The sequence below is a fragment of the Lynx canadensis genome, chromosome A3 (assembly GCF_007474595.2).
Source record: "Lynx canadensis isolate LIC74 chromosome A3, mLynCan4.pri.v2, whole genome shotgun sequence".
Lineage (NCBI taxonomy): Eukaryota > Metazoa > Chordata > Mammalia > Carnivora > Felidae > Lynx > Lynx canadensis.
Window position 1 is genome coordinate 104,929,379 of NC_044305.1, and position 15,134 is coordinate 104,944,512.

A 15,134-nucleotide genomic window follows, 5' to 3' on the forward strand; every position below is an offset into this window, starting at 1 on the left:
CCCTCCCCCGTTCATGCTCTGTCTCTCTCTGTCTCAAAAATAAATAAACGTTAAAAAAAAAAAATTGAATCTAATTTTCATTTCATGGTACAAAACAACTTACCAGCTTCTCAAATGATCTTTTTTGGAAAACAATCTGCAAAACTCACATTATCAATGTACAAGTAATCAACTTTTAACCACTCCCACTCATTTCCATACAGGTGCCCCAGGATTTTATATGTTAACATCAAAGAGGAAGGCATGAAGCTACCAGGCAAAGAGGACTAAAGGTGCAGGACATGGCATCTGAAATCACAAAGTGCATCAATTTCCTCCTGCTTTTGTGACTTCTGAAAGATATCAATTTCATGGCACTGAAAGTAATCTAGACACAAGAGCAACATATAGAAAGAGTCCAAGTACAGCTGAACCTAGCGTCCGTTAGAGCAGGAAACCAAAGCATTTCAATGTTGCAGACAGAAGACCAGATCTTCAGCGCTGCCTAATCCGATGCAAACAATAACAATGATTTTTAAACCCAAGCCATTTTAAGGAGAGTGAAACAAAAAAGATGTAATCTGGGAGAGAGAATCTCAGGTAGGAGTCAAGAACAGATCCAAATCCTGTCTCTGAAACTGAAACCAGCTGTACAAACATGACAAACACAATTCCCTGAGCCTCTGAGTACACTTCTGCTTTAAAAAGTAACAATTACAGGGGTGGCTGGGTGGCTCAGCTGGTTAAGCGTCTGACTCTGGATTTCAGCTCAGGTCTGATACCAGGGTTGTGGGATCGAGCCCCACATCACATCGGGCTCCACGCTAAGCACAGAGCCTGCTTAATATTCTCTTTCTCCCTCTGCCTCTCTCGCCCACTCCCGCACTCTTTCTCTCTCTAAAATAAAAAGAAGCAACAATTATAGTAGTAAACAATTTAAGATGGTAGATATAACACAAAGTGTCTTCCTAAAAGTGCTGAATACTAAAAGAAAAAAAACAGAAGAAATGCAAACATTGGAGGGTGTGAAAGCATCCAGCCAGAAGGAACATGTAGGCAAGTGCTGCAAAAGATAAACACAAAATGATGTTTAAACTAATTAAGGTACATAGGTTGTGTTCTCTTTAAAATGCTTCTTTTATAACCCGCCTTCACTGACAGAAACAAATACCGAATCTTTAAAAACTCTGCCCTCTTAGGGGGCACCTGGGTGGCTCAGCTGGTTAAGTATTTGACTTTGGCTCAGGTCATGATCTCACAGCTCAGGAGTTTGAGCCCCACATCGGGCTTTGTGCTGACAGCTCAGAGCCTGGAGCCTGCTTCGGATTCTGTCTCCCTCTTTCTCTCTCTGCTCCTCCTGAGCTCGTGCTCAGTCTCTCAAAAATAAACAAACATTTAAAATAAAATAAAGACTCTGCCTTCTTCCAAAAGAAATTCACCCGCTGTCCCACCAGTCACCACCAGTGGGAAGCAGAGAGTTGCTGCAGCCCGAAGCAAAAGCTCACATACCTGCTCTTCACCTGTTCACACCTATCTTCAGGCAAATCAGCCCCAACTATCACAGAGCTCTGTACCATCTCAGAAACAGGTTCTCCCTTGTCACTCCTCAGAGGGTGGAGGGAATCTGCTGCACTACAACAGGGTGAGCATCCCCAGTTATAATCTGGGAAGCATTATCTCGGAAGATGAGTGTTAAACCATAAGACAGTAGCTATGTAAGTAACAGTATATCTATACAAGGCACAATCACACAACATTAAAAAAAAGAAAAATTCCAGGGGCGCCTCGGTGGCGCAGTCGGTTAAGCGTCCGACTTCAGCCAGGTCACGATCTCGCGGTCCGTGAGTTCGAGCCCCGCGTCGGGCTCTGGGCTGATGGCTCAGAGCCTGGAGCCTGTTCCCGATTCTGTGTCTCCCTCTCTCTCTGCCCCTCCCCCGTTCATGCTCTGTCTCTCTCTGTCCCCCAAAAAATAAATAAACGTTGGAAAAAAAAATAAAAAAAAAATTCCAGATTCTCATGATATGAAAAAGTATTTATTTTATATTGTTAGGGAATATGTGGTGGGGGAGGCAAAGTACAAAACTCTGATTTAAATGACTTCCACTATGTGTTAAAAAAAAGTTCACATGGGGGCACCTGGGTGGCTCAGCCAGTTGAGCATCCAACTTTGGCTCAGGTCATGATGTCACGATTCGTGAGTTCGAGCCCCATGTTGGGCTCTGTGCTGACAGTTTGGAGCCTGGAGCCTGCTTCAAATTCTGTGTCTCCCTGTCTCTCTGCCCCTTCCCCACTCGTGCTCTCTCTCTCTCTCTCTCTCTCTCAAGAATAAACATTAAAAAAAAAAAGAAAAAGAAAAAAAACGTTCATGTGGGGCTTATCAGCTTTTGTATAATGTGGTACTTGTGCAGGGACAGATCAACAAAACAGAGGAGATAACAAATCCAGAAGCAAGCCTAAGCATATCTAAAACCTTGAAAAAAGAGGAAGGAAGGATTACAAAATCATGAGGACAACAAATTCAATAAAAGGTATTGAGATGACTATTTTCCATATGGAAAAAAAGACTCCTATACCTCATTCAAGTCTCAAAAATAAACTCCAGATATATTTATAATCACGAATATGAATACTATTTTTAAACTGTTAGAAAAAAACAATGACACAAGTGAAGAATGGACAAAGGATAAGAATCTAAAATACAAAGAAAAACCACAAAGAGTCAATAAACAAGAAAACCTGCTTAACCTTATTAAGAAATACAAATTAAAATGAGGGAAGCATCAGGTTAGTAAAAATCTTAGTCTGAAAATACCCAATGTTGAAGCCAATGTAAGAAAATGGATGAGGACAGGAAAACACTCATTGACTGCTTGTGGGATTATAAATTTCTACCAGGGCACCTGGGTGGCTCAGTCGGTTGTGTCTGACTGTTGATTTCGGCTCAGGTCATGATCTCACGGTTTGTGAGATCGAGCCCTGCATAGGGTTCTGCCTTAACAGGGCAGAGCCTGCTTGGGATTCTCTCTCTCCCTTCTCTCTGCCCCTCTCCATCACATGCTAGTGCGCGCGCACACACACACTCTGTCTCTCTCAAAATAAACACACATTTTAAAAATAAATACATAAATTTATTTTTGCCTTGTGTAGAATAAGTTGGCTGTGTTTGGGCAAATCCAAAGTGATCAGTGCCCTATGAATCACTATGAATAACTATTTCCATTCTAGTTATGCCAGAGAGTTCACATACACACTCACAAAGGGTATGTGTTGGGATTTTCAATGCAGCATTATGGGTAGTAGCAAATGAAAAATGTTTTGAAGGAGTCCAGATGTTCATCGGAAAGAGAATACATAAGTAATGTGGTGTAGTATTCCATGAAGGAGTACTACAAATACTACCCAGTGGTTAAAATGAGTGAACTAGGGGTAAAAAAAAAAAAATTAGGGGCACCTGGGTGGTTCAGTCGGTTAAGAGTCTGACTCCGGCCCAGGTCATGATCTCACAGTTCGTGAGTTCAAGCCCCGAGTCAGGCTCTGTGCTGACAGCTCAGAGCCTGGAGCCTGCTTTGGATTCTGTGTCTCTCTCACTCTCTCTGCCCCTCCCCAGCTCATACTCGTACTCTGTCTCTGTCAAAAATAAATAAACTTAAATAAAATAAAATAAAATAAAATAAAATAAAATAAAATAAAATAAGTGAACTAGGTATGTGTTTATTAACATGGTTAGAGAGCAGTAAGAGGCAAAGAGCAAAATGTCACAGAGTAAATTGAAACACATGCAAAACAAACTTTATGTTGTTTTCAGACACACAAATACATAGTGGAACCAGAAAAATTAGATACACAGCAAATCTGTTATAGTGGCTGCCTCTTGACAGGAGGCAAGGGTGATGGGCATTAGAGGTACAGATAGAGGATGCAGAATAGGACTAGGGAGACAGTATTAGAAATTATAATTGTTGAGATTTTTTTTAATCCAAAGAACTAAAACACTAACATTTGTTTTGGGTGGCTCAATACATTATCCTCCGTACTGTTCTGTAATTTGCGGGTATTACTGTTCATAATACACGAAGAGTGGCTGAAAGGAAATATTACGAAATGGTAAGAATATTCCACTCTGGATAATGAGTACAAGACTTTTTTTTTTTTTTTTTTGCCTGCTGCTGTACTAAATTTTGCAATTTTTCATAATAAGCATACACTAATTTTATAATTGGGAGAAAAATCTTGAACGTGGAAAAATATACAAGTGGTGATTAGATTCCACATTACTTTGGTTCGCATAAATATCTGTTGACAGGATTTTGAAGGTTTTTACAAATGTGACACTGTACTCTTACATCTTTGGTAAAGTACAACCTCTAAACAACCAAAATATAAACCTATTTTGAAACCCCGAAACTTTTATGGAAAACATTAATGTACCAATGGAGAACAACTTGCTTCTATGAACAACATTCTAGTCTCGAAGAAAGCATAAAGAGAGGTGCTCCATGATGGCTACAGACTGTTCATGCTTTCACCATTATCTATACTGTAAGAAAGCACTGTAAGAAACAAATTTGATGTGAATTCTGCATGAGTTTTTACATTACTGCAGTATTTCGTTGAAAGCATTTCAAACTGGAACATAATGAGAAAGTAGTAAAACCTCTCACTGTATTCCATTCCATCAGAAAACAAAATTGAGGGGCACCTGGGTGGTTCAGTCGGTTGGGTGTCAACTTCAGCTCAGGTCATGATCTCACAGTTTGTGAGTTGGAGCCCCACATGGGTCTCTCTGTGCCGACAGCCTGGAGCCTGCTTCTGATTCGGAATCTCTCTCTCTGCCTCTCCCCTGCTCACACTCTGTCTGTCTCTCTCTCAAAAATAAACAATAAAAAATTTTAAAAAAGGGAGCGCCTGGATGGCTCAGTCGGTTAAGCCTCCGACTTCAGCTCAGGTCATGATCTCGCGGTCCGTGAGTTCGAGCCCCGCGTCGGGCTCTGTGCTGACAGCTCGGAGCCTGGAGCCTGTTTTGGATTCTGTGTCTCCCTCTCGCTGACCCTCCCCCATTCATGCTCTGTCTCTGTCTCTAAAATAAATAAACGTTAACAAAAAATTAAAAACAACAACAGCAACAACAAAATTGAGACTTTTAGGAGTGGACTTGAGGAAACCTGTCATGAGGTACTGAGTGCCGGTATCCTAAGTAACAAGATTTGGATTAGCATTGAAGTACCTGAGACAGAAAAGAGTGGTCCGATTTTGGATATATTTTGGGGAGAGAAATTCCAGCACTTTTTGATGCATTTTATTTGGCAGTGATTATGGCCTGAAGAGGTGAAAGGAAACCATGATTGGAAAATGTATTTCTTTATACTATAAAACTCTGATAAATTTAACAGGAAAAAAATTATTGCTCATGTTTTTCTGCATACTCTGGGCAAGACTGCATTTGTAGTCATCATCAACAGAGCATAGTAATGACTTCTTTTTTTTAGTTTATTTGTAACATTTATTCATTTTTTGAGAGACAGAGGGAGACAGAGCGTGAGTGAGGGAGGGACAGACAGAGAGACGGAGACACAGAATCTGAAGCAGGCTCCAGGCTCTGAGCTGTCAGCACAGAGCCCGACACAGGTCTCAAACTCATGAACTGTGAGATCATGACCTGAGCTGAAGTTGGACACTTAACTGATTGAGCCACCCAAGTGCCCCTTTTTTTGGTTTATTTTGAGACAGAGTGAGAGAGTAAGAGAGAGAGCGAGCGAGAGAGCGCAAGCGGGGGAGGGGTGGAGAGAGACTGGATGTGAGCTCAAACTCACAAACCATTAGATCATGACCTAACCCAAAATCAAGAGTCGGACACTTAACTGACTAAGCCACGCAGGCACCCCCACAGTAATGACTTTAAAAGAGAATACCTAGATGGGAATGCAAGCTGGTGCAGCCACTCTGGAAAACAGTATGGAGATTCCTCAAAATACTAAACATAGAACTACCCTACGACCTAGCAATTGCACTACTAGGCATTTATCCAAGGGATACAGGTGTGTTGTTTCGAAGGGACACATGCACCCCCATGTTTACAGCAGCACTATCAACAATAGCCAAAGTACGGAAAGAGCCCAAGTGTCCGTCGATGGGATGAATGGATAAAGGAGATGCGGTATATATATTCAATGGAGTATCACTCGGCAATCAAAAAGAATGAAATCTTGCCATTTGCAACTACGTGGATGGAACTGGAGGGTATTATGCTAAGTGAAATTAGTCAGAGAAAAACAAAAATCATGACTTCACTCCTATGAGGACTTTAAGAGACAAAACAGATGAACATAAGGGAAGGGAAACAAAAATAATATACAAACAGGGAGGGGGACAACACAGAAGAGACTCATAAATATGGAGAACAAACTGAGGGTTATGGGAGGGGTTGTGGGAGGGGGGATGGGCTAAATGGGTAAGGAGCACTAAGGAATCTACTCCTGAAATCATTGTTGCACTATATGCTAATTTGGAAGTAAATTTTAAAAAATAAAAAATTAAATTAAAAAAAAAAGAGAATAACTAGAAACTAGTATTCAAAAGAGACAGGATGGATAACATAGTGTCATGAGTTATGGTGTATCCAGCATTAAATAAATAGCTGCAGAGGCAAGAAGATCTACATTATTTATAATAAAGCAGCCGTGAAGAGATATGTTATTATGAAAAAAAAAAAAAAACAAAAACTGAAACTGAAAGTTTCAGTTTCAGTTTTTTTTTTTTTTTTTTTAAACTGAAACTTTTATTACATGTAATGGATATCGGTCAAATAACCTCACCAAAACTCAGTTTTCTTATCTGTAAAATGAGCACGTTATCATGCTTGTCTCAAAAGGCTGTGGCAATCATATACAGAAAGTAACTTCAATTGGCAAAGATCTGGGGCGCCTGGGTGGCTCAGTCGGTTAAGCATCCGACTTAGGTTCAGGTGATGATCTCGTGGTTCATGGGTTTGAGCCCCACACTGGGCTCTCTGCTGTCAGCACACAGCCTGCTTTGGGTCTTCTGTCCCCTTCTCTTTCTGCCCCTCTCCCACTCATACTTCCTCTCAAAAATAAACGTTTAGAGAAAAAAAGAGTTCCTTCTCACATTAAAAACTGTAAAGCAGGGGGCGCCTGGGTGGCGCAGTCGGTTAAGCGTCCGACTTCAGCCAGGTCACGATCTCGCGGTCCGTGAGTTCGAGCCCCGCGTCAGGCTCTGGGCTGATGGCTCAGAGCCTGGAGCCTGTTTCCCATTCTGTGTCTCCCTCTCTCTCTGCCCCTCCCCCGTTCATGCTCTGTCTCTCTCTGTCCCAAAAATAAATAAAAAAAAAAAACAACAAAAAAAAAAACCTTGAAAACTGTAAAGCATTATATTTGATACATAACGATTTAAGTACATAGATAGAATATGAGGAAAAAAGCATACAAGTGAAACGAGATGGGTCAGAATGTTTTCCCCAGAATATTTTTTTATTGTTTCACACCTATTCCATCAGCAGCCATTCATATTCGTCGCAGCTCACAAACATAAGCGGTGACTTAGGATGAGACACTCTACCCCCAGTTAACCAATCAGCCAAGTCAAATCAACCTAGCAGTCAGCAGGGCTAAGAGCCAGAAAGCTCTTTCAACAGAAAGCTCTCCCATCCATAACACTGCTATACTGGCTTTAAAATTAAAGTAGCAGAGGGAATAATAACCCCTAAATTTCAAAAAGCATCTTACCAGGGTGATGTCTCGAGAAGCTGCAGCTGCGCTCATATGCAAACTAGGCTGCCTCACAGAACTGCTGCAATCAAGGGCTCGAGCAAACGTCCCAACAGCACTGAATAATCCACAAAAAGAAAGAAGAAAAATTAAGGCAACATTATTTTTTTATACTTAAAAAAACACACTTGGGTAGTGCGTGAAAATTGTAAAAGTCAGTGCTAAGGATCCAGGGGCTGCGAGCTGAGGTCTGAGTGTGAGTCTCAGCCTTGTCTGCAATGGGCGTGTGGCGCCTTGGATGAGATGCCTCAGTTTCTTCTTGTGTAGAGAACAGTGGTGGCCAAGAAGTGCGCTACGTTTGTCTCTGCTACAGTTCTTTTTGGTGGGGGCGTGGGGGGGAGCTCGTTTCCTTCTTGCTCTTGGTGTGGTCATTTAGGGAGGATCCCCCGGAGGGGACTGCACTAGGCAATCTGCCTCGGGGACTTAAGAGAGAGGGGACAGCACACTACGAAACCAAACCTCTTAAGCATCTAGCAGTCTCAGAAAGTCGTCATTCCTGAGTGTACTGGCCTCCAAGAGAGGAGGTAATCCCCTAAACAGGCAGTGGGGAATTATTTCCCATGTCCTTTTATGGTTGGGGCTCATCTTGGTCAAGACTTTTCTTTACACAGGAAAACAGGTAAATTTACACAGGTAAATAACAAATATAGCTGTCAGGTGGGTATGTGCTATGGAGAAGAAGAAGAAAAAAAAGAAAAGTCAAACAAGTTCTTAGATGTTTGAGAATCAAATATCCAATGAAAAGTATTTTCTTTAAGATTTAAGCATTGATAAGCCAATTAACTATATATGGGTCATTATAATGAAATTGAGAAAAAGTGATTTGTGTGCCATAAAGAAGGGAAAGATCTATCATGAAATGCCATGGAGCGACCAATTTGGTATTCAACTGTGCTCAAAAAATGAGACGTAAGTGAGCTGCAGAGTTTGACTATTACTGCAAAACAAGTTCTGACCACTTTTTTTTAGCCTAAATTGTGAAATCCCAGGAACATTTTTACCTTGAAATGAGGTATCATCAATTGTAGCAATTCTTCCTATAAATAGGGCTCAAGATGTAATAGATTTCCACTTAAAAAACAAAACAATTACCACAACACTTTTTTTCACTTAATGATTTAGAAGGCCTTCCCATAAAGCATGAAATAAACATTTAGACCTGCTGCGTGTTGTATTTTATTTTATTTTATTTTATATTATATTATTATTTTAATTTCTTCTCTCCCTTTATTGTGTTTTAAGCATGTTAGCTGAGGAAAATTTTTTAATGTTCTGATTAACATAGAACACACATGCATAAAAACACACATTGCACAGCTATGCAGTAACTGCAAAGTGAAGCCATCCATGTCACTAACACCCAACTCAGGGTACGGCAACCGCACCCCAGTAGACTCCTCCTGCTCCTTCCCAATCTGTATTCTCTCCTTCGTCCCAAAAGAGAACCACCATCATGGATTCTAACATCATGGGTTAGTTTTGCTCATTTGAAAACTTAACAGAAGCACATACTATGTACTCTTTTCACATGCAGCTTCTTCTGTTCAAAATTATGTCTGTGGGCTCACCCACACTACTGGTTATAGAGGCGTTCATTCATTTTCCTTGCTATGGAGCATTCCTTTCTATGATGCCCCCTCCCCCTCTGTTGTTGATGGACATCAATGCCCAGTTTGGGGCTACTCTGGGTAGTGCCATGAATGCCATCTGTATATGCAACTTTTGGTGCACAGGTGTATGTATGCAATTCTGCTGAGTATACAGTCAGGAGTGAAACTCAAAGGATGTGTAGGTCAGATGAGAGCAAAGTGGTTATACCAACTTACACTCGCACCACCACAGTAGCAGGGTGCTGGTTGCTCTACCTACCAATGTTTGGCACTTTCAAATTTTCACCATTCTGGTGGAATGTGCAATGGTATTTGATTATGGTCTTAATTTGTATTTTAGACCATTTAAAAAAACAAAAACAAAAATTGAGGGGGTGCCTGGGTGACTCTTGATTTCAGCTCAGGTCATGATCTCAGAGTCCTGGGATCAAGCCCCACATCGGGCTCTGTGTTGAGCATCCAGCCAGCTTAAGATTCTCTCTCTCTAGGGGCACCGGGGTGGCTTAGTCAGTTGAGTGGCTGGCTTCAGCTCAGGTCATGACCTTGTGGCCCATGAATTTGAGCCCCGCGTCAGGCTCTGTGCTGACAGCTCAGAGTCTGGATCCTGCTTCAGATTCTGTGTCTCCCTCTCTCTCTCTCTGCCCTTCCCCGACTCCACTCTGTTTCTCTTTCTCTCTCTCTCAAAAATGAATAAATGTTAAAAGAAAAAAAATTAAAGATTCTCTTTCTCTAAAAAAAGAAAAAAAAAAATGAAAAAGGCACCAGGTGCATCTCCTTGGTGTCTTTCATGCTGGCTTGAAGGAAAAAGGAAAAAACAAAGGAAACCAAATTTGAAACTGCAATGTCTACTAAATAATCCCAGATCTGGGTAACCTGCCTGGAGTCTAGGCCAGCGGCTCCACCAAGGATTCATTTCCACTCTCAAATCTTCAATCTCCTCGATCTACTGACTGGCTTCCCCAGCAAGGTACATCAGGTCTCCATCCGAGCACCAGTGGCTAGGTGTCTGAGTGCTGGAGTCCAAACGCCTGGCTGCTGACATGATGTGTGACTTCCATGGTGCCAGGCACCATGAACAGTGCTGTCACGTCAACTGTGCTGTCATGTCAGGGTGTGGTGAGACCCTTTTATCCTTTGGGTCATGAAGAAAGTTCAACAGAAAATTAGAGAACATAATGAAGACCCTTGTGATCACATCTGTATCTACTGGGTTCTACTATTTTGCCAGACTTGATTCATTGTTTAAGGAAATAAATATTAGAAATGTTGTTAGAGCCTCCTATACACATCTCCCACATCATACATACACATGACATACATATTCATCTATATGGCCATTAATGAAAACATGGTTTGTTCATGGTATAACTTTTTAAGTGATCATACTGTGTGTTCCCTCACTCAACATTAGTTTTGAGATTTATCTCTTTGCTATATATCCCTCGAATTCATTTTCATTATTGAATATACTTCAATTCACTTACCAAGTGCTTGTTGACATATTCTTAGGGGTTTTTTTTCCCCAATTTTCCACTATTTACACTGCTATGATACACTCACTTACTTGCTGCTTTGCAGTAACTCCGCCATGAATATCATTTACTTTTATAATTGAAACAATAAAAATACATTTTTGTCCCATTCATTTTCTCAAAGGGTGTGTGGTGGGTCAAGTGCGGAGAGCCAGCCAGTCAGGCAGCCAGGCTTAAGGCTCTCAAAGAAAGTTATACGCTTAGCAACAGGCCCTCCTCATACGTGGGTGCAGTAAGAGGAAGGCAAGATGCACATCATTATGGACACCTGAACAATCCCCATCTAGCGTCAAAGAGATAACTGCTTTAATTAAAGATATGGGGATTCAGGTGATGAATTTCATCTTCATACTGTTCTGTAGTGCCCAAAGTTTTACCAGAAGAAATTATTATTTTCTTAATCGGTAAATTAATAAATATATTTTCAAACAAAAACTAACAATCATACTTAGGAAGTGGTATGATATATATTTCGGCTTTCTTACTTAACTAGAAAAAGAATACAACCAATGGAAAAGGTAGAATACAAAGAAAGAAACATACATACACCTATAAATTCTTACAAAAAGAAATTTCTTGGAGTTGGGGATGGTACAGTTGGTTTAAATGCCCAACTCTTGATCTCAGCTTAGGTCATGATCTCACAGTTCGTGAGTTTGAGCCTCGCATCGGGCTGTGTGCTGACCCTGCTTAGATTCTCTCTCTCTCCCTCTTTTTCTCTCTCTGCCACGCCCCCGTTTGTGCGCACGCGCTGTCAAGTAAAATGAACAAACTTAAAAAAAAGAAAAATGTTTAAAAAAAGAAATTTCTTGACTCAACAGTGCCATACTTACCGTGCTACAACTAAAAACTGGTCAATCTGTCGATCTGTAAGTGGGCTATTTGGATCCCAGACTTTAACTTCCAATTTGGACTGTTCCCTCTCATCGGATTCTCCTGTCCGAGAACAAAGGAAATGGAGTCTTGTTACTTAACAAGGCAACCATTACATTCCGTCGAGGACTGTGGGCACTACCGCGTTCAAAATCTGGTACATTCTTTCAGCAGATGGACAACATTTTGTAAAGTGAACACTGATAATAATACAACGAAACCAACCACAGCAGATTTTCATTTAGTTAGTAACATGTATTTCCTGGGTACTTGCATGTGTGAGGCACTAAACCTCATGCTGAGGGATATAAAAACAAAACAAAAAGCACGCCTGCTACTTTCACTGGTAAAACTAACACATAAGTAACTATGATACAAATGAAAAGAAACGTGTCATAAGGACATACAGAAAAGGCTGTAAAATTCTGACAATGAGAGGCATCACTTCAGACAAGCTAGGGAATGATGTCATAAAGGGTGTGGTATTTCTGCTAAGAACTGAAGGCTCTGATTGCACCAGCAGGGAGAAGGACTTAAAGTAAGAAATAAGAATGTGAGCAAAGTCATGTGGCTTTAAGATGTGACAGAAAAACAGCTCATTTTGTCACAAGCACATTAAAGGGAATGGGAGTAGATAACTAAAAGAAGGTTACGAACATAGTACTGAAGATTCTACACAGATTTTACTTCGAGGCAATGAAAAGCACCAGCCTTTTCAGTAGGAGAGTGGCAAGACCAGAAGGAAACTTCATACCTCACACTTAGCAATGGTATGTGATGAAGACAAAATATAGTGCTGACGCTGATGACAGAGAGCAAAGACAGGAGACATGTGTAGCAGGTAAATTTCAAGTCTTGAGAACTGCATGCATAGCGTCGGCATTAACAGAAAGCAGGAATGCTAGCAGGGCTGAGGAAAAGACTGACAATAACGCAGGATGCTTGCTTTATTTTAGGAATCTCTCACAAGGAGATAGAACTGTCAGGCGGGACTCAATGTCAACAAGACAAAGGATAGTAACGGAAAAGAGATGTGGGAGGCAACTGGAAGTCCGATTTACAGCTACGGGTTTCTTATTAGGCTGGGGACTGATTTTGGCTTTGTTTAGCTTTTGATTTATGAGGCAGAATGCCTTGCACTGACTGATACACTCTGAAGCTAAACATCCCTAGTGACAATCCTAGGCTATGAGCCTCTAATGTGCTCAGTCCTAGCATAGGAGCAAGCAGGAATCAGAGGCTCAACAGGAGAAACGGGTGGAGGAGGGTGGCAGGGACCCAGCCTTTCCACCTGCAGTCTCCTAAGTCAGCCACTGCAGTCAGGGTGGGGCTTGCCCTGCCTTGTTCAAAGGCAGGTAACCACAGAGCCAATCTCCACCCCCAACATAAAGAAGCACAAGCAGAGCAGAGCGAGTACTAGATCTAAAGTGTTTGAAAGGACTTTGGTTTTCATTGTTTGTTGCTTACAATTCTCAGCAACCTAAGCCAAGACATTCAACACCACCTCACAGTTAAAAGCCAAAAGATTTGCCAACTGTATGAAACTTGAGAGTAGAATCACACAATTACACTTCCCTGTAATCTTCAAAAAATAAAACTTAAGATAAATAATAACAGTACGAAAGATAATAATGGTAAATAACACAGGATGATTAAATGATGATGGTATCCAGTATTAAGCCCCTGTCACATTATATACTCCAGAATGTAATCATAAAACTGGTATTTACGTTTCAAATATAAGTTAATTAAGTTGACACATTTCAATCCCACCCATACATTCTACAGCTTATAGCAGAAAGAGAATTCTGTGTAAGAATTCTAAACAGGGGCACCTGGTGGCTCAGTCAGTTAAGTGTCTAGACAACTTTGGTTCAGGTCTTGATCTCACGGTTTGTGGGTTCGAGCCCCATATTGGGCTCTGTGCTAACAGCTCAGAGCCTGAAGCCTGCTTCAGATTCTGTGTCTCCCTCATTCTCTCTCTGCTCCTCCTCTGCTTGTGCTCTCTGTCTCTCAAAAATAAACAAACATTAACAAAAATACAGCAGCAACAACGACAACAAAATAATAAATATAGAAATGTTCCTGGGGTGCCTGGGTGGCTCAGTCAGTTAAGTGCCTGACTTCGGCTCAGGTCACGATCTCACAGTTTGTGAGTTCAAGCCCTGCATCGGGGCTCTGTGCAGATAGCTCAGAGCCTGGAGCCTGCTTCAGATTCTGTGTCTCCCTCTCTCTGCCCCTCCTCCTCTCATGCTCTGTTTCCCTCTCTCTCTCTCTCTCAAAAATAAATAAAGATTTAAAAAAATTAAAAAAGAAATGTTTCTGGGGTGCCTGGGTGGCTCAGTGGGCTAAGCATCCAACTTTGGCTCAGGTCATGATCTCACGGTCCATGAGTTCTAGCCCCACGTCGGGCTCTGTGCTGACAGCTCACAGCCTGGAGCCGGCTTCGGATTCTGTGTCTCCCTCTCTCTCTACCCCTCCCCCACTCACGCTCTCTCTTTTTGTCTCAAAAATAAATAAACATCAAAAAAATAAAAAAAAATTTAAATGAAATTTTCCATATCTTGGGGTGCCTGGGTGGCTCAGTTGGTTAGTGTCCAACTCTTGATTCTGGCTCAGGTCATGATGTCACAGTTGTGAGATTGAGCCCTGCATCAGATTCTGTGCAGTAATCTTTGGAATGGTCTTGGTGACTGTGGTATGAGCCAGAGATGGGACCAAGACTACTGGTCATGTTCACGCTAGTCATTGCAATAATCTCACCTCACTCTTTCATTTATGATTATCCAGGCAATCAGTCCAGTCCCAGTCTCATCCCACACCAGCTTACGTACATCTTCCTAACCTCTGAATTCTTAAAAAATGTATTTACCAACTAATTACACGAATATATATATAGCACCTTATTTTTGCTTCATAAATTTTTCATAATTTTGAAAAAAATGTAGATTTAGCAATGATTTTAAATGTGGTATCCCTAATCCTCCAGCTATCTCAAATTTTAAGGTTTCTATTAAATATGGATGTAAGAAGAAAAGAAACAAAAAAAAGAAAAAGAAAAAAGAAAATTCGGACAAAGTACTTCTTCAGTATAATCACCTAAAAGTACATAATAGAGTTCAAAGACTCTGAAGAACTAAAGCTATATGGAAATCATCTTATAGGCTCTTTCCTGGATAATTGGAAATATTCTTTGTTCTAAACACAATTCATTTTCTTTGCACCAATCATCAGAGTACAATACTTGTCATGTTATTATTAAATTCAGAAACACACAAAGATGCCATTAGTCACCATTTTTATTCAATATTGTTCTCAAAGTTCTGGCCAATGTTTTACGTTATCAATCAAAGGAATGA

At 40.9% G+C, this 15,134-nt stretch overlaps 1 protein-coding gene across 4 annotated transcripts in view; it reads right to left on the reverse strand.

The window, feature by feature from the left end:
- MTA3 (metastasis associated 1 family member 3) overlaps positions 1 to 15,134 on the reverse strand; it is a 180,785-nt gene that overhangs the window by 66,348 nt on the left and 99,303 nt on the right. For all 4 annotated transcript variants that reach the window (XR_003967884.1, XM_030311207.1, XM_030311208.1 and 1 more), the window contains exons 7-8: positions 11,736 to 11,838; positions 7,719 to 7,818 (exon numbers count right to left, since the gene is read on the reverse strand). Coding sequence is in view for 3 of the 4 variants with exons in the window: in XM_030311207.1 (XP_030167067.1) it covers positions 7,719 to 7,818; positions 11,736 to 11,838 (203 nt within the window). In the remaining variant the exon portion in view is untranslated. The remainder of the gene's footprint in view (positions 1 to 7,718; positions 7,819 to 11,735; positions 11,839 to 15,134) is intronic.